This window comes from Lepidochelys kempii, chromosome 7 (genome assembly GCF_965140265.1).
Source record: "Lepidochelys kempii isolate rLepKem1 chromosome 7, rLepKem1.hap2, whole genome shotgun sequence".
Taxonomy (NCBI): Eukaryota; Metazoa; Chordata; order Testudines; family Cheloniidae; genus Lepidochelys; species Lepidochelys kempii.
In genome coordinates this window covers 48,134,981-48,155,044 of record NC_133262.1, presented here as the reverse complement: position 1 = coordinate 48,155,044, position 20,064 = coordinate 48,134,981, and the positions used below count along the sequence as shown (strand labels likewise).

At 46.8% G+C, this 20,064-nt stretch overlaps 1 protein-coding gene across 5 annotated transcripts; it reads right to left on the bottom strand.

The window, feature by feature from the left end:
* Nucleotides 1-280: 280 nt before the first annotated feature.
* On the bottom strand, nucleotides 281-19,879 carry NPRL2 (NPR2 like, GATOR1 complex subunit). 5 transcript variants are annotated; one of them, XM_073352567.1, is made up of 13 exons: nucleotides 19,769-19,879; nucleotides 18,322-18,407; nucleotides 17,904-17,995; nucleotides 13,412-13,580; nucleotides 10,583-10,691; nucleotides 9,636-9,772; nucleotides 7,051-7,148; nucleotides 6,712-6,748; nucleotides 5,866-5,959; nucleotides 4,087-4,204; nucleotides 2,424-2,566; nucleotides 1,840-1,949; nucleotides 928-1,014 (listed from the first exon to the last, which is right to left on the bottom strand). In XM_073352567.1, exons 2-13 carry the CDS (start codon nucleotides 18,397-18,399, stop codon nucleotides 1,009-1,011), a joined length of 1,191 nt encoding a protein of 396 aa, XP_073208668.1. In that variant the 5' UTR covers nucleotides 18,400-18,407; nucleotides 19,769-19,879; the 3' UTR covers nucleotides 928-1,008. The 5 variants fall into 5 exon arrangements, with proteins under 5 accessions (XP_073208671.1, XP_073208668.1, XP_073208670.1 ...); XM_073352569.1 differs by lacking the exon at nucleotides 19,769-19,879 and adding an exon at nucleotides 18,539-19,759; XM_073352566.1 differs by lacking the exon at nucleotides 19,769-19,879 and adding an exon at nucleotides 19,321-19,759.
* Between the last annotated feature and the right edge of the window lie 185 nt (nucleotides 19,880-20,064).

Genomic DNA, 20,064 nt, shown 5'->3' with positions numbered 1-20,064 from the left:
CAATGCCTGGAGCAAGGAGACGAGCCCAGCCCACAACATGGGACAGGAGTTGCCATGCCACCCTTTGAAGCATTCTCGTGACCCAGTTTTGGGGCCCAACCCACAGGTTGGGAAGCTCTGCATTCAACAATGGAGGGTTAACCATTTCCCCTCCTACACACTGCCCCATAACCAAAGCCAGACTAGTTCTAAGCGATGACCTTTTAGTCCCATTAGAACACCAGCTCCCACCCCCAGTTTCCATCCTTCACGAAGCTGGAAATTCACCAAAACTTCAAAATGCAATTTGAACAGTTTTATTATGATTCACTCACTCAGCCCCCAGCCTCCCTTTACCTAACCTGGCTACTCCACTCCTACAGCACCCTCTGCTGCTAGATCCACAGAACAGAAAGAATAGGTGTTTCATTCCCAGCTGCAAATCCTGGGAGGCTGGAGAAGAAATAGATGGGGCAAAATTATCAGGGCTTCTGAGAGCAGAAAGGAAACCAGCCCCCTTCCCTTTTAATACAATGACTCAGGTGTTCCACACGTTCTATGTGCAGCAAGTGGACACCCTCCAACAATCCCCGATAGAGCGATGACAGTTTTTCTATGCGACCTAGACTGGCAGCAAGAAGGCCGGCACAGGCACCGTGGAACCAATCATTTCAACAGCACATGGCAAAAAGCAACTGGCCAGCACGCACTGTTTGCTTTGCACTGAGACGTGGGACCTATGCTTTGCCCTCGTGCAGGAATGCAAAGACATCCGACCCGAGTTCAATCTCTTTCTCCAAGCAGCGTTAGTCGGACATACGCAACACACTCTCCACTAGAGGAGCCAAGTCACTTGAAAGAGCCACAGTCGGGGGTCTCAGATCCATCTCCGAGATGTGGACAGCTCAGCCATCCTTTTCCAGTGTTCTTTTCTCTGAGGTGCTGCTGGTACTTCCCGAAGAGAGATTCACTTCCAGCAAACAATGATGTTGGGATCATTCTCCAGTCTCTCATCCAGCTCTCGGTAGCTCATGCCTGAGGAAGAAGTAAAGAACAACATCTCTGGCACTAACATGAGTCCACCCTGCCAACCAAAGTCCCTGTTATTGCTGATGGGGGGAAAGGCAGGCAGAGGGGTGACAAGTCAAGACTAGAATGCCTGATTATGTTGCGTTGAGTCCTCAACTCTCATGCTCCAGCCATTGGGTCTTGGTTTGAGCTGAAGAATGGCCAACAGTGAATGCACAGATTCTGGATTTTGTGTCTCCCAGCTTGCTCACTGGAAAAGTAGCTCTAAAACAGAGACCCAGACCAGCCAGATAGCCAGGATCAAACCGTGGTATCTTGGCAATTACCATTTCAGTGCTGATGGCCATGTCTGACAAAAGGAAGACTCAATGTAGACTGGCCCTGTGCCAGCTTTCCCCTTTCTGCTTTGCCAACCTCTCTCAACCCTCATCTCTGACACCCCCACCTATTGCAATCTTGCCCACAAAACTCCTCACCTCTGACGCCCATTTCAGTTTTAACCCTTTCCAGAGAACATCCTCCCTCGCTGGTACAGCCAGTGATCTCAATGGCTCATGCATCGCTCCCCCTCACCTTTAACTTCCCTATGCCAACCCTTCTCTTAGGCTGTTCCTGAGCAGACACTCCAGTGCCCCAAACAGTCCAGCGGTTGAGATATGGACAGCTATTCCTTCAGTGGGGATCTAATTGAGACCACTAAGTTCGTGCCAGGTGTGGGGCGTACCAATTTTAAATCCAAATTTCCAGAGGACAAAAGGTTAATCCGATACCCTTCTGAGGCGCTCAGCTCTCAAATCCCCTCCTACAGCCAACTCCCTCTCCAAAACACACCTTTCCATTAAGCCTTTCAGCAATCGCCACGAGATTCCTTCCGCATCTCTCTCTAGCACACGGCTGAACTGTTTGTTCCGCATCTGTTCTAGACTTTAAGCTTCTATGACCTGCAGGGACCATACTGTGAACACTCCAATATTTTGCTGTCTAAACAGGATTCAAGAAAGGGCCAGGAAAAAAAAAAATCAAATGGGTTCTGCTGAAAGGGTCTCCTGAGACGGAACCTCTTCTGGGGCCATGAGTTCCCACTGTTAGGGCCCTGCACGGACGGAAAATGGCTCTCAGCTAGGTTTGTTACAAGGTGAAGTTGGGCAACGTCTGCAAGTTATTTCATTTGATCAAGTGGGTTTGTCTGGTGCCTTGCAACTCCTGCATATTGCTGCAACTCATCCAAATTGCAAGAACAAAATCCCTCCCACAGCAGTACAGAGCCAAATACAAGGACTACAGCTCATAGGTGCTACTGCAGTGCAAATCACAGAGTACCAAATGTTACGGACCTTGAATTAACACCCCCGCCCACTGCCGAGCCATGCTTGGTCTCTTCCCTCTCACTCGCACACAAAGCTGGGTTCCTGTACCTGTTTTACAGCAGATCTCATCATAGCTGTGGCAGCCTGTGTACAGCCGGGCTGGGTGACTTTTCTCATCCCGCACTATCTTCACAGGATACTTCTGGAGCCGCCGGATGAGGCCCTTCATCAAACCAAACTGGATGAGCTTCCTGAGAGAAGAAGGAATTGCTCTCAGAAGGGCTGCCATCCCAGGAAACCCAGAGTTGGAAGGGTGTGTTCACCTGCCACATGGTCTCGAATGCCAGTGGGGCTCAGCTCCAACCCAGCCTCTCCTCCCACCTCCTCGAGCAAAGTCAGAATGCTGAGCAGGTGACCTACCAGCATGTTTGGAGGTTACATAGAGTATCAGGGTTGGAAGGGACCTCAGGAGGTCATATAGTCCAACCCCCTGCTCAAAGCAGGACCAATCCCCAACTAAATCATCCCAGCCAGGGGCTTTGTCAAGCCTGGGCTTACAAATATCTAAGGAAGGAGATTCCACCACCTCCCTAGGTAACGCATTCCAGTGTTTCACCACCCTCCTAGTGAAAAAGTTTTTCCTAATATCCAACCTAAACCTCCCCCACTGCAACTTGAGACCATTACTCCTCGTTCTGTCATCAGCTACCACTGAGAACCGTCTAGATCCATCCTCTTTGGAACCTCCTTTCAGGTAGTTGAAAGCAGCTATCAAATCCCCCCTCATTCTTCTCTTCCACAGACTAAACAACCCCAGTTCCCTCAGCCTCTCCTCATAAGTCATGTGTTCCAGTCCCCTAATCATTTTTGTTGCCCTCCGCTGGAGGTTTTCCAATTTTTCCACATCCTTCTTGTAGTGTGAGGCCCAAAACTGGACACAGTACTCCAGATGAGGCCTCACCAGTGTCGAATAGAGGGAAATGATTACGTCCCTCAATCTGCTGGCAATGCCCCTACATATACAGCCCAAAATGCCGTTAGCCTTCTTGGTAGAAAGGGCACACTGTTGACTCATATCCAGCTTCTCGTCCACTGTAACCCCTAGGTCCTTTTCTGCAGAACTGCTACCTAGCCATTCGGTCCCTAGTCTGTAGCGGTGCATGGGAGTCTTCCGTCCTAAGTGCAGGACTCTGCACTTGTCCTTGTTGAACCTCATCAGATTTCTTTTGGCCCAATCCACTAATTTGTCTAGGTCCCTCTGTATCCTATCCCTACCCTCCAGCGTATCTACCTCTCCTCCCAGTTTAGTGTCATCTGCAAACTTGCTGAGGGTGCAATCCACGCCATCCTCCAGATCATTTATGAAGATACTGAACAAAACCAGCCCACACCAATGGGGAGGACTTCACTTTCTGCTGGCCCAGCAGCTCTAACTGCTGGGTCATGGGGTGAACTATAATCTCAGTACAGTTCTGAAAAAGGAAGGCGCTAGGAGCATGAAACAATCAGGAGAACTGGGCTCCGCTCCTGCCTCTGCTGCAGCTTCACTGTGAGAGCCTGGGTAAGTCACTGTGCTGATGTGCCTCAGTGTCCCCACCTGTAAAGTTGGGTAAATGATACTGAGGGGTACACTCTAAGCCAGCTCTGCTAACTAGCCATGGGCTTCCCACATCACTGAGCCATTGGCATTCATCTGCGCTTTCACTGGCACACAGCGATGTCATGGCCTCATCCTCAGAGCTTCCTTCGGAAAGGGGATGCAGCCTCAGACCTTTCATCCACTCTCTGGAGCTGCAGGGTGTAGCGGCAGATGAGGTCTCGCACCGTCGTGCCGGGGCTCAGCCCGCAGTAGAGCTGGAAGACGTCTCTCAGACTGGCTCGCTTATGACCTGTGGGGAAGAGACACACCCTGAAGTGACAAAACGGGGGATAGAGCTAAGGAGTAGAATGTCCTGGAGATTAACAGGGCCTGCCCAATCCCTGCGGGGGGGGGGGGGGGTCTCACTACCATCCCCAAGTTAAATGGTGGTGGAACAGTGTCAACACAGAAATATGGAGCTGCCTTTGTGTGCTCCGCAGGTCATGCAGCTGGAATATTGCACCCATCTGAAGGGGGGGAACGTTGGTCAGGACATACAGCTTATCCTAGACTCTGAGACTGTGACATTCTACCAGGACATGTGGGACTTTACAAGACCCCAGGTTAGCATCTCAGCTGAAGGATGATGTCACCTAAAGTGTGAGTATCAGGACCAAGTCCTGCAATGGGACACATCATCCTCGCCTGGAGAAGTGCTCCCAACGCGGCTTCGCTCTTACCAAGCTCATAGGAATGGGCAGACTGGATCAGAGCCAAGGTCCATTCAGCCCAACCACCTGTCTCTGACAGCAGCCAGCACCAGCTGAGTCAGAGAGAGATGTAAAAACTCTGCAGTAGTTGATTTGGGATCATGTGAGGGGCAGATTAAATATCATCCTGGTCTCTAATAGTTAAAGTTGTCTTAACACCTGAAGCACAGGGTTTAATATCCCTTCTAACCGTGTTATCATAGTTAATTATGGTAACTGACTATTCTTGCAGTCCATATAATTATTCAATCCCTTTTTAAATTCTGTTAAATTCTTGGCCTCCACAACATCCCATGGCAGTGAATTCCACCATATAATTACACACAGTGGGAAAATGTATTTCTTTTCTGAATTTGCCACCTTTTAATTTTATTTGATGTCCTCCTGTTCTTGTGTTAGGACACAGGGGAGAATAGAAACTCCTCACCTCTCTTCTCTAGGCCATTTGTTATTCTATAGACTTCTATCGCGTCCCTCTTCGTCATCTCCTTTCTAAGGTGATGACCCCAGTTTTTCTATTCTCACTCTTCTCTGAACCCCTCTGATTCTGCAATATCCTTTTGGAGCAGGGGTGGCCAGAACTATATAACCACTTCAAATGAGGCTTTACCACTGATTTATATAAAGACTTTAGAATAGTCTATTATTCTCCACCCTATTCCTTATTCCTCCAACCATCTGGTTTGCTTTTTTAACTGCAGCTGCCCACTGAGTAGAAGTCTCCATTGATCTGTCTACAATGATGCCCAGGTCCCTTCCTTGAACTGATACAGTTGACTTAGAACCCTGGCAGGCATGGAAGTAGTTAACGTTTTCCCTTCCACTGTGCATTACTCTGCATTTATCAACGCTCAGTTTCATTTACCATTGTGATGCCCACTCTGAAGGTCTCTCTGAAGTTCTTCCCAGCCATCCCTTACCTTGACTAACCTAAATAACTTTGTGGCATCTACAACTTTTGCTGCCTCAATACTCAACCCCTTTGTCAGATCATTAACACATTAACACAGGACCTAGTACACAAACTTGAAGGCCCCGCTACCAGCCTTTTGCCATGAGCAAACTCAAGGGAGAAAGAGCCAGTGCTGAACTGTTGGTTTCCCAGTCCCTAGCAAATCTCTGGAGGAATCAGAAGGCTGTGACGGCATATCCTGGGCCAGCACAATCTTACCATATCTAACTCAGTTCAGGCCTGCTATACCTTGCTTGGTGACATAAGAGAGACATTCTTCTTGGAGGCATTTATCATCCACCAGATCCTGGACTTTAGGTGTGGTACAGTATACATTTGAGTACTGGTAAGGAAAAAGAGAGATGAAATTCCTATTAACCAGAGGCTGCAGAGTTTTAGCTCTGGGCCTAGGATTTAAGCCAAACAACACTAGAGACTCCAAGACAAACAATTTGGTGGAGCCAGCCAAGGAGAAGAACCTGCAGCACACCACCACAAAGCAGCGTAACTGGCACGTGAACCAAAGCACTGTGCTGTCCTGGAAGAATTACCCTCTATAGAGCATAGGGTGCAACTGCATGTCAGAAGCCCAAGATTCTTCCCCTTTCTAAATCTGGCATTGTGAGCCAGTGATTCTGCTCGACCGAATTCTACAGCCACTGCTGCGCCAGGCCTACAGTTCTGCTTATACCCATGTGCGTGTTAGAGCAGATGCGTCCTGTATGCAGCCCTCTCTGCAACAGTACCAGGAACCAGGTGCTATTAAAAGAATATGGGGAAAAACATAGCAGGTCCCATGCATTCAGATGGCCCAGCTCCAGTCATACCGCCAAGGACAACAGCAGAGCTGCAGGTCAGTACTAAAGCTTTACAACCCTATTGCAGTTCTTAGTACCAGCCTAGCACTCCCATACTGGTTTTGTCCTAGGTCTTCTCCCAAGAAGGGGCTGTCTGTCCACTAGTGAGGTAGTTTTGTGCTGTGCCTAATATGGGGCCAGCAGACTCCTTCCAAGAGAGACCAGAGCTCCAGAGGTGAAAGGTCACATGTGCCAGGCTAATAATGGGCTGGAATTTTTTGCTCCTAGCCATACGCACCTGAAGTATGGAGACCAGAGTCACCACCCCATAGTATCTGCAAGACAGACAATGAAACATTAGAAATCACCGATTATAGATTCAAACACCAGCCTCTTCCCTAGTGAAGGCACAGGTTTTATTACTCTCCACTAGCTGCAGGCTGGGTTTTCTGTAGTGCTCCCTCTACAGGGAACTCTGCAGGGAATTTCTCCTAAATTCAGAATCCCATGTGTCAAGGGGATCGGGATGCAGGGCTAAAGTCAGAACTGGGGGCGAGAAGGGTGGGTATATGGATCTGTGTGAGTGTTCTGATCAGGGACCCTTCTCCTTCCCGATGCCCTAGGTCTTCGCACTTACAGCAGGTTCTGGATAGCAATTCGCACCAAATTGAGCTCCACGTCAGCTTCAGCAGAGATTTTCTGGATGTGTCGAAATCCATCAATGTATGGCAGGATCTAAGGAGGCAGCACGTGAGAGCGATCAGACCAAAGAGTGGAACATCTGCACGAGAAACCCCCTATAGAGACATCAAGGGGAGCGTGCGTGTGAGGGAAATCTAGTGTGTTTTCAGATTGATAATGACAGGTTTCAGAGTTGCAGCCGTGTTAGTCTGTATCCGCAAAAAGAAAAGGAGTACTTGTGGCACCTCAGAGACTAACAAATTTATCTGAGCATAAGCTTATGCTCAAATAAATTTGTTAGTCTTTAAAGTGCCACAAGTACTCCTTTTCTTTTTGCAGATTGATAAGGTAATCTATGACCACAAACAATTAAATGACTCAATCATCATCATTGCATGGTTATTGCATGTGGTCACTACGGGGCAGAGTTATGGTTGTTTAGGTACCTTACCTGTGCATTAGTAACACTGATATGTTTGGATTTCTCTTGAGTTAACCTTAGCTCTATGTTTCCTGTGTTTATAACGTTTGGTCTGAGGAAAGTCACAACATCCCTGAAATGTTTTTTACCCATAAGTGACCGATACATACTCTCAATGGTATCTCTGTCTTAAGGTAGCTTTTTTAACATGAGACAGTGATATGGTTCTGTGCACCAGACACGTGCACTTCTAACATCCAAGAACTCTTGTATCCAACTTCAAAATCACATTTACTGGGAAGAGCAATCGTTATAGAACTGAACAAAAAAGGCACAGGCCACCTTGGGCCAGATTTTCCAGTAAACGTGGTCCATGCACAAAGGGTCAATGAGACCATCAGAAGAGATTTAACATGGACACTAGATACGGTGCTGTCATAAACATACAGCTAAGGGTAGCATAACATCCCTCCTTTACCTGTAAAGGGTTAATCAATCATAGAATATCAGGGTTGGAAGGGACCTCAGTAGGTCATCTAGTCCAACCCCCTACTCAAAGCAGGACCAATCCCCAATTTTTGTCCCAGATCCCTAAATGGCCCCCTCAAGGATTGAACTCACAACCCTGGGTTTAGCAGGACAATGCTCAAACCACTGAGCTATCCCTCCCCATTAACCTAGTTTCAGAGTAGCAGCAGTGTTAGTCTGTATTCGCAAAAAGAAAAAGGAGTACTTGTGGCACCTTAGAGACTAACAAATTTATTTGAGCATAAGCTACGAAAACTTATGCTCAAATAAATTTGTTAGTCTCTAAGGTGCCACAAGTACTCCTTTTCTTCTTTCTATTAACCTAGTTGGCACCTGACCAGAAGGACCACTGGGGAAAGAAGATACTTTCAAATGGGGGGGCAGGGAGGGGGAGGTTTTTGTTTGGGCTTTTGTTGTTCTCTACCGAGACAGAGAGACCAAGCAAGTAATCCAACTCCTACTGAATGATACATCTAAAATTACAGAAATAGTAAGTAATAGCAAGGAAATGTGTTAGATTATCTTTTGTTTTAGCTTGTGAATTTCCCCTAGGCTAAGAGGGAGGTTTATTCCTGGTTTGTTTGTTTTTTTGTATTTTTTGTAACTTTAAAGTTTTGCCTAGAGGGGAATCCTCTGTGTTTTGAATCCGATTACCCTGTAAAATTACCTTCCATCCTGATTTTACAGAGGTGCGTTTTTACTTTTTCTTTATAATAAAGTTCTGCTTTTAAGAACCTGATTGGTTTTTAGTGTCCTAAAAACCCAAGGGGCTGGTCTGTGCTCCCCTTGTTTACTCTCAAGCCTCCCCAGGAACAGTCAGGGGAAGGGACTTGGGGTGATATTTTGGGGAAACAGGAACTCCAAGTGGTCCTTTTCCTAAATCTTTGTCAAACTCACTTGGTTGTGGCAGCGATATCGTTCCAAAGACAAGGAAGAATTTGTGCCTTGGGGAAACTTTTAACCTAAGCTGGTAGAAATAAGCTTAGGGGGACTTTCATGAAGGTCCCCACATCTGTACCTTAGAGTTCAGAGTGGGGAGGGAACCCTGATACGTGCTGAATAAGAATACAGGACAACCTCACTATAAACACATGCACCTCTGTATTCCATCCCTGTTTGGAAGTGTCTGCAACTGGAGAGCAGAGTTCCATGCTATTTAACACTTTGTTAACCAGCCCTAGTCACTGGATGGACACTTCCCCATAAAGGACATCTTTGCTTGATTTGGACAGCGTTAGCAACAGTCGTTGCCTTTTATCACATGTTCACTGGGAATGGTTCAGCACAGGCATACCACTGCAATCAGTAAAGTCTTCTCCACAAAAGGGATCAAGCTCCCCAGTCCTAGGACCCTGGGAAGGCCGGGCTGCTACCCAATAGCATTCTCCTTCCTCTTGTCTCCCAAGCAAGGGATTTATAGCCCCAGGAAAGGGCTACGGGTTGCTGAGCTGTGGTAACCCCTTGCTCACTGGGCACCAGGTAGTGCAACAGCCCTGTCACATCTCCATTCAGCTAATGGAGTCGCTGGGATGGGAGATGACCCCATTAGAATGTCCCCCCTGCTTAGCCCTGCCCGGATGAAGCAGACAGACCTGCTGAGTGGTGAGATCCCACTGGGCATTGAAGAAATCATCCTTGTCCAGGGTGAAGACAGGCACATCGTACTCTTGCACAATCGGAGGGTCTGGCCGCTGCTCGATCACTTTCAGGTGAATGGTGTTCGATTCATCTAGGGAGGAGGAGATGAAAGCACTCAGTTTTGCTAGGAAACACCTGCTGTGTCTCTCAACTTTCCCAACCAAAATCAGCCCTGCTGTAACAGTGCAATGGGAACTGCACCCGCTGCTGACATCACGGCAAGATTTGACCCTCAGATGCCAACCTCCCCTTCCATCCTCTGTGCAAGACTCTGTTACAGCAATCTGGTCCAGCAGTTCTCAAACTTTTGTACTGGTGACCCCTTTCACATAGCAAGCCTCTGAGTGTGACCCCCCCTTATAAATTAAAAACACTTTTTTATATATTTAACACCATTATAAATGCTGGATGCAAAGCAGGATTTGGAGTGGAGGTGGACAGCTTGCGACCTCCCATGTAATAACCTTGTGACCCCCTGAGGGGTCCAGATCCCCAGTTTGAGAACCCCTGATCTGGTCAGTATAGAGCAGCTGCCCTTTTCTTCCCAGCAGTAGCCAATTCCGCTGTAATCACAGCCCATTAGCACTCCAGGGATGGCAGAGGCAATAAGGGAGCAGTGCACTCCCACAGTGCATCTAACTCCCTTCTCTCCCCTGTGCTCCTCCCCCATGAAGGTCACACAAGCTACACTTCAAATACCGCAAAACAAAACAGCACAAGGGTGGGGTACAGGTGGAGCTGCAAGTCGGACCCTCCACCCCCAAACTACAAACACTATTATCAGGCAGCTCCTCTGCCTCAGACAGAATCCCCTAGTGGGGTGATGCTAAGGGACTCATTGTGAGGCTGGGAAGGGACAGAGAAAGAGACTACATTGCAGCTGGATGTCCAGCGAACCTACCTATTGGCAAGGTACATTTCCCAGTGGCGTTGAGCTCCTCCAGGAGGATGGTCATTATTGGCACCAGCTTTTGTTTACTCTCTTCATTGGAAATGAAGCCACTTTCCAGCTAGGAGAGAACAGGGTCAGTGTCATTGCCTCTCAATAGCAGCAAGCCACCTCGCATCTCTCTATAAAGCTGCCATGGAGCTGTTATGCAGGCAATACGATAAGGAAACCCCACTGGTATTTTTTCCTTTGTTCTTTTCTTACTTATAGTTTGATCCTGGAAACCTGTCACTCACCTAATTAATGACAAATCTCCCCTTTAAACCATGATGTGTTATACAGGATCAAGTGGTGAAATCCTGGCTCCAGTGAAGTCTCAAACTCCCATCGACTTCAATGGATTTCATCTAAGGAATTATTTTTTAGGGCCGTAAGCAAGCACAGAGGCCTGAAAGGATGTTTTTAACTTGAGAAATATTAAGAGTATCATGACAAGGAGAAACGGTCAGTGCTTTGGAGTACAAGTAGTCTGCTTGAATGTCTTCTCCTCTTCAGAAAAGATACCAAACTCATTCAGAGCACCCACGTAATCTGAATTCATTTTGAGGGCATACATGAAGAGTTTATGGGCTTTCTCACGCTTCCCCTGCCGTTTCATTTCAAGGGCTTGATTCAAAGCTGCTTTGGCTTCTAATTTGATTTCTGGGGAGGGTTTGGATTTCAGCACCAGCAGCTCTAATCCACTTGAAGTCACGCTGAGTCCAGTTGTCTGCCCTGTGTGCCTGGTAATCCCTACATAGCCTACTCCCAATTTAGTTTTCAGGAAGGAGAGTCCTTTGAGCACTGCCTGACACTGCTCTTCTACCGCAGCCAGTGGTTTTCCATGGCTTTGTTGGCAGATCTGTGGGAATGATCAGGGATGTTTACCATGGGCTGTTAATACCTTACGTGAAAGTGTAAGCTTCTATTCAAAGTGTTGCTAAGGAAGAAACAACACAATTGCGTCCCTTGATCCTAAACAACACACATCCTCACCTGAACTACAAGCTTCCCTATACAGTCATTATGGTCACGTGCATGATTCTCAAAGTGCATAGTTTATACCATTTACTGTTAAAAAGGAAATTTTAAATTAATGAACTCACACTTAATAGAAACAAACCACCCCCATATTATTTATTATCAATCACTGAAACTGGCTAACTTAAAATAGTCTTATTTCTAACAAAAAGTGGCTGGAGTTTCTCCATTATGAGAACTCAGTTTCCCAGGAAATGGACTAGAGAAAATAGTGAGAAAGACACTACCTGACATTTCAATTTGTTTAAACAAACAAACAAAAAGTGAATGGGCGTTGCATTATGTGCTTTAATTAACCATTATGTGCTTTTTAATTAACCATTGGAACAGTTTACCAAGGCTGGCAGTGGATTCTCCCTGTTTTTAAATCAATGGTGTCTGTTTTTCTAAAAGCTCTACCCTAGGAAGTTCTCTGGCCTGTGTTATACAGGAGGTCAGACTAGATGATTACAGCAATCCATTCTGGCTTGGAATCTATGAACAACAATAAGGCCTTGCCTACACTGCCACTTTACAGCGCTACAACTTTCTCACTCAGGGGTGTGAAAAAAAACAAACACACACCCTGAGCGCTGCAAGTTACAGCGCTGTAAAGCTAGTGTAGACAGTGCACCAGCACTGGCAGCTACTCCCCTCGTGGGGGTGGTATTTTTACAGTGCTGGGAGAGCTCTCTCCCAGTGCTGGTGCCGCAACTACATAGTCACGTTAAAGTGCTGCCATGGCAGCACTTTAATGCTGCTAGTGAAAACACACCCTAAAGTGCACCCATGCACACACAATGGGGAAGAGTTGGGGTTACAGACACACAACCCTGACTATAAAAACACTTAACAGCACAACCACAGCATTCTCTTAACGTATTTTTATATGTAATCACGTAAAAAAGTGGGAATTTGCTGTAATATTTTTATGATCCCATGTGTGCCTCAGTTTCCCCTATAAAAACAACAAGGAGTCCGGTAGCACCTTAAAGACTAACAGATTTTTTTGGGCATAAGCTTTCGTGGGTAAAAAACTACTTCAGATGCATGGAGTGAAAATTACAGATGCAGGCATTATATACTGACACATGAAGAGCAGGGAGTTACCTCACAAGTCAGTATATAATGTGTCAGTATATAATGCCTGCATCTGTAATTTTCACTCCATGCATCTGAAGAAGTAGTTTTTTACCCACAAAAGCTTATGCCCAAAAAAATCTGTTAGTCTTTAAGGTGCTACCGGACTCCTTGTTGTTTTTGTGGATACAGACTAACACGGCTACCCCGATTCTAGTTTCCCCTACGTTTTGCATGGTTACCCAATGTGGGGAAAAAGGACTATTTGCTCTCAGGGCAGGCTGGGAGACACAGGTATGAATGTGGCCTAGCTGTCTGAGCATGAATGGGTCATTGGAAAAGGACTGGCTGACACCAGCCCCATATCAATGGGATATCTGAGATGAGTAGAAAACCTAGTCACCAGGACACGGACACGTAGCAACCAACGATCCTGAGGGAGATGGATTTCCCCACCTCACAGCAGGGAAGCTGAGCAGAGACTCCCAGCTCGATAACAAAGGACTGGGAAGGTTCAATCTAAATAGACGATCAGACCGCGTGGCCTACCCTGTGTAGGTAGGACAAGACCTCTTGGAGGTCTGGCACATCAAAGGGGTTTCTCCTAGAGATTGTTCTAAAGCTGGAGGGGTGGGGGGACATAGCACCAAACCTGTGGATCCACATTAGGTATTGAACGGGTGCATCATTGCCACATCTGACCTCTAAGGTAGTGAGATAGCCAGCCAGTTTCTTCACAATGGGTTCCAATGCACAAGTCTTGGCTCTAGCATCACAAACAAAGCCCAGATTGAAGAGCAGAGCGTTCCGGCTGTATTTTTTGTGCTCGATACAAACCGGGCAGCCAATCAGCTTCTTCTCCATAGCAGTCCTATCAAAGAAAAACAGGCACAAGCCGTCAACTGCGATTGTTCTGGAAGCACTGGTCAGAACTCCATAGTGAAGGATTTTGCTTTTAAAATAGACACTCTTTTGCTTTGTATGAAAAATACAACGGATCCTCCCCAAACTTACAGCCCTTACTCCGAGCCCAGAATGAACTTTCTGAGAATTCAGAAATAAACGCGTTCATCAGTTTACGAGTGAGAGTCATTTAAGAAATTTAGCATCTGTGCCAGGCTTTGTCCTGAATTCTCTTAACAGAAAAACGCAGATTCTTCAAAGTTTCCATGTAGTTAAAATTCATTGAAATCTTGTGCACAGACTGTAACTAAATTATTAAAAATGGTGATTGCTCATTGCTATGATTATACAGGCTACAAACAGGTTCAGGCCACCAGCTCAGGTGACTTAATGAAGTGGGGCCAAAGTTAACAACCGCAACTCACAAGAATGGGCCTCTGTTCTTTATTTTTCTCCTTTAGCAATCTAGCCTTCTGCCTCTTCGGAAGGTCCCTGTTCCCCTATAAGCACTGAAGGCATGGTTTCAACAGCACTTGTCTTGAACAGCTTGATTCCTGCTGGACCTGCCAAGCAACAAGCTGTGGGCCTCATCTCTTAGCTAGGACTGGTGAAAGGTGATAGGAGTCTCTCCTATCCAGGTCTATTTATACACAGAGGAGCTACTGCTCAAGCAGTGGCAAAGAAAGCTTCTCTCAACCCACATGCCTCCCCCTTGACCTGAAGGTGCCATCACCTTCACATTATTATGCTCTAATAAATTGGTTAGTCTCTAAGGTGCCACAAGTCCTCCTTTTCTTTTTGCGAATACAGACTAACACGGCTGTTACTCTGAAACCTGTCATTATGCAAGGCACTGCATTTAGCCGTATGGAGTGGAAATCTATCAACTGCATGAAAAAACTTGTACAGATACAGACAGACATCATCTTCCTTTCCAAATGCAAACAGGTGGACATCGTACCAAAAGGACTGAAGGTAAAAAATCCATTACAATCTACATACCACACAGACTATGCTGACAGCTTATGCCACACGCTCTCAAAGAAACTGCGGAATCACCTGATCAACATCCTCTACAGCAAACAGGGAAAGATTAAGAATGAGCTCTCAAAAATGGATACTCTCATAAAAAACCAACCTTCCACACAAACTTCCTCGTGGCTGGATTTTACTAAAACGAGACAAGCCATTTACAACGCACACTTTGCTTCTCTACAAAAGAAAAAGGACACTAAACTTTCTAAACTACTACATGCTACAAGGGGCCACAGCAATGGTTCCCTCAACCCACCTAGCAATATTGTTAACCTATCCAACTATACTCTCAGCCCAGCAGAAGGAGCTGTTCTATCTCGGGGCCTCTCCTTCTGCCCCTCCACCCCCACGAACATGATACAGTTCTGCGGTGACCTAGAATCCTATTTTCGACGTCTCCGACTCAAGGAATATTTCCAAAATACCTCTGAACAGCATACTAATCCACAGAGGTCTCCCAACCAACACTACAGAAAGAGGGATTCTAGGTGGACTCCTCCTGAAGGTCGAAACAGCAGACTGGACTTCTACATAGAGTGCTTCCGCCGACGTGCACGGGCTGAAATTGTGGAAAAGCAGCATCACTTGCCCCATAACCTCAGCCATGCGGAACGCAATGCCATCCACAGCCTCAGAAACAACTCTGACATCATAATCAAAAAGGCTGACAAAGGAGGTGCTGTTGTCGTCATGAATAGGTCGGAATATGAACAAGAGGCTGCTCGGCAGCTCTCCAACACGAGTTTCTACAAGCCATTACCCTCTGATCCCACTGAGAGTTACCAAAAGCAACTACAGCATTTGCTCAAGAAACTTCCTGAAAAAGCACAAGATCAAATCCGCACAGACACACCCCTGGAACCCCGACCTGGGATATTCTATCTACTACCCAAGATCCATAAACCTGGAAATCCTGGGCGCCCCATCATCTCAGGCATTGGCACCCTGACAGCAGGATTGTCTGGCTATGTAGACTCCCTCCTCAGGCCCTACGCTACCAGCACTCCCAGCTACCTTCGAGACACCACTGACTTCCTGAGGAAACTACAATCCATCGGTGATCTTCCTGATAACACCATCCTGGCCACTATGGATGTAGAAGCCCTCTACACCAACATTCCACACAAAGATGGACTACAAGCCGTCAAGAACACTATCCCCGATAATGTCACGGCTAACCTGGTGGCTGAACTTTGTGACTTTGTCCTTACCCATAACTACTTCACATTTGGGGACAATGTATACCTTCAGATCAGCGGCACTGCTATGGGTACCCGCATGGCCCCACAGTATGCCAACATTTTTATGGCTGATTTAGAACAACGCTTCCTCAGCTCTCGTCCCCTAAAGCCCCTACTCTACTTGCGCTATATTGATGACATCTTCATCATCTGGACCCATGGAAAAGAAGCCCTTGAGGAATTCCACCATGATTTCAACAATTTCCATCCCACCACCAACCTCAGCCTGGTCCAGTCCACACAAGAGATCCACTTCCTGGACACTACAGTGCTAATAAACAATGGTCACATAAACACCACCCTATACCGGAAACCTACTGACCGCTATTCCTACCTGCATGCCTCCAGCTTTCACCCTGACCACACCACACGATCCATCGTCTACAGCCAAGCTCTGCGATACAACCGCATTTGCTCCAACCCCTCAGACAGAGACAAACACCTACAAGATCTCTGTCAAGCTTTCTTACAACTACAATACCCACCTGCAGAAGTAAAGAAACAGATTGATAGAGCCAGAAGAGTTCCCAGAAGTTACCTACTACAGGACAGGCCTAACAAAGAAAATAACAGAACGCCACTAGCCGTCACCTTCAGCCCCCAACTAAAACCCCTCCAACGCATTATTAAGGATCTACAACCTATCCTAAAGGATGACCCAACACTCTCACAAATCTTGGGAGACAGGCCAGTCCTTGCCTACAGACAGCCCCGCAACCTGAAGCAAATACTCACCAACAACCACATACCACACAACAGAACCACTAACCCAGGAACTTATCCTTGCGACAAAGCCCGTTGCCAACTGTGCCCACATATCTATTCAGGGGACACCATCACAGGGCCTAATAACATCAGCCACACTATCAGAGGCTCGTTCACCTGCACATCCACCAATGTGATATATGCCATCATGTGCCAGCAATGCCCCTCTGCCATGTACATTGGTCAAACTGGACAGTCTCTACGTAAAAGAATAAATGGACACAAATCAGATGTCAAGAATTATAACATTCATAAACCAGTCGGAGAACACTTCAATCTCTCTGGTCACGCGATCACAGACATGAAGGTCGCTATCTTAAAACAAAAAAACTTCAAATCCAGACTCCAGCGAGAAACTGCTGAATTGGAATTCATTTGCAAATTGGATACTATTAATTTAGGCTTAAATAGAGACTTGGAGTGGCTAAGTCATTATGCAAGGTAGCCTGTTTCCTCTTGTTTTTTCCTACCCCCCCCCCCAGATGTTCTGGTTTAACTTGGATTTTAACTTGAAGAGTGGTCAGTTTGGATGAGCTATTACCAGCAGGAGAGTGAGTTTGTGTGTGTATGGGGGTGGGGGGGATGTGAGAACCTGGATTTATGCAGGAAATAGCCCAGCTTAATTGTCATGCACATTGTGTAAAGAGTTATCACTTTGGATGGGCTATCACCAGCAGGAGAGTGAATTTGTGTGGGGGGGTGGAGGGTGAGAAAACCTGGATTTGTGCTGGAAATCACTTTAGATAAGCTATTACCAGCAGGACAGTGGGGTGGGAATAGGTATTGTTTCATATTCTCTGTGTATATATAAAGCCTGCTGCAGTTTCCACGATATGCATCTGAAGAAGTGAGCTGTAGCTCACGAAAGCTTATGCTCTAATAAATTGGTTAGTCTCTAAGGTGCCACAAGTCCTCCTTTTCTTTTTGCGAATACAGACTAACACGGCTGTTACTCTGAAACCTATCACTAGAGGTGAAAGCACAGATTAAAATCTCCATGCTCCAGTCCATCCTTGGCCTCTCTCCGAGACAGAAGAAAGGGGTCCCAAGGAGTGTAGTGGTGGGTTTTGTGACATGGAAACTTGTCTGCTGGGAAATGGACCAAGATCCACAAGTCATATCACGCAGGCCACCAGTCAGCTATCAGATGGGTACAGCAGTCAGTCACCTCTGGGTTGAGCAGGGTGAAAAGCCTTGGGGAGCCAGAGCTCTGCTTTGAGACTGTGGGTGCAGTTCTAGGTGGTACTCACACTGTGATGAGCTTGTTCTGCAGCTCGGGTTTGGTGATGATGTACACCTGGACTGTGTCAAAGAGTTCTCGGGATATGAAATCCTCTGGGACCTGCATGGCCAAGGAAACAATAAAGTATCACTGAAGAGCCAAGAGACATAACCCTACAGTCTCATAAGAAACCCTAGCAACAGGATACAGGCAGGACAAGGAGAGCAAGCACCTGTGAAAAGTCACTTTTGTAGAGAGACACAAGATGTCACAGTATAAAATGTCACAGTTCAGCTGAAGACACACACAGGGCCCAGCTGCAGGCCCTTGACTCATGGGGCCACCATTGGCTGGGTGCTGGAGACAGCATAGACTGAATTCCCTCAGTTCATTGCCTGATTGAATACCCAATAGACCCCCGCCCCAAATACTCTGGCATCACTGACCTGGTAGGTTATTTTAGGCCCCAGCGTTGGGTGGAATTCACTGAAGAAGATGCACTCAATTCTGCTGCTGCTGTCCATGGTTATTGCTGCAAGAGATACAACACAGAACTGATGCTTACCAAAAGACCAATCGAGTAGATTCTCTTTGGATTCTCTTCTCTTGGTCTTTTCCTTCCTCTCCCACGGAGAATGTTAGTGCAATAAAAATAATACAAACCTTACATTAATGCAAATTTTCAAATTCACAAGACTCATGTGTTCCAAAGCTGAGTTACAGCAGCTGTAAATCTGGCCTACGTGATATATACAAACTCTGAAATTAATGCCATGTGTGATAATACACATGCATTAGAGGGACAGGTAGCGTATAAAATATCCCAGCCTTTGACACAGCACTAGCATGGCTTTATGCACTGAATTCCAGTGCAATCACCATACTAGTGGCTGAGCCCTATCTCATTAACAAAGTCACTTTACATCAAAACAGGCCGTTGCCTCTCCTTCCAGTCCAGCAGTTACTTATGTGAAGCAACACTTTAACACACCTACTGCCCACTGGAAGTTGACTGTACATGCAAAATATAAATTATTCCCTGACTTCTACATGATTAAAACATTAACTTGAAAGGTGACCTGCAAAGGTACACAAAAATGGAATAGAATTATGATATCATAAAAAGCAAGAGTGAAAGTTTAGCAACTGCAAGAGAAAGGAGTCTTAGAATATTTAAATTTTTTTTCCCTCAGGCGCAGGGGCAGGGGGTGAATTTTAGGCATAAATATTCAACAAAAGCAAACTTTTTTTTTGTTTTTTAGTATTAAAGTTTAACATGAGCTTTTTGCAAAGATTCATGTTGCAAAGCGCAAACTCGCAAGTTTTATGGACCATGAACATAAAGGTAAAACTGAAGTTAATGTTCAAATGCAAATTAATATCCCCAGAACATTTCCCTCCCCCTTAGCCACACTTCTTTTGCTCAGTGCTACAGCTGCTAATACCTAAAACGTCTATACCATTGATCATCCCAGGGTGTCAGCGCATTAGTGCAGCTGGGTGAATATCGGCACCGCACTGTACAGAGACATAAAGCCTGCTTAAGAGCATACAGCAAGCTGGGGAAAGGGACTCTGGAGTCCTGGCCCTGTGAGCTAGCGACTGGACTCCCTTCCCCACGACGGGGATAGAACCCAGGAGTGCTGGTTCCCACCCCCCCCAGACCCTCTCCCCTCCCAGAGCCAGCACAGATCCCAGCAGTCCTGGCTCCCGCCCAGGCTGAGCCCACACCCCGGGCTCTCAGCTCTGGGGGGCGTAGGGGGAAGGGAACTGTCCACGTGACGTGCGCTAGACGGGGGGTGGCAAACAGCCGCGCCCAAGCGACCCTACAACAACCCGGCGCAGGGCCCCAGCCTTTGCAACTCAGCCGCAGACACGAAACCAATCACCTACCCCACGTCGCACATGCGCACACAGCCGCCGCCTAAGCCAGCGCAGGAGCCCTTTTACCCGAGCTTTTCGACAGGTGCATGCGCAAGCTAGTGGTCACTCCCCACCGGCCGATCTACGCATGCGCAAGATAGTGGTCACTCCCCACCGGCCGATCTACGCATGCGCACTGAAGGCTCGCCCGCATAGGACGAGAACGCCCCTCCTTTTGTCACATGTTCCTGGAGCATGAAGGCGAAGTCGCCGTGACAGGAGGTCGGGTGGGTCTTACGGATGATAGACAGAAAAGTTTAGCCACT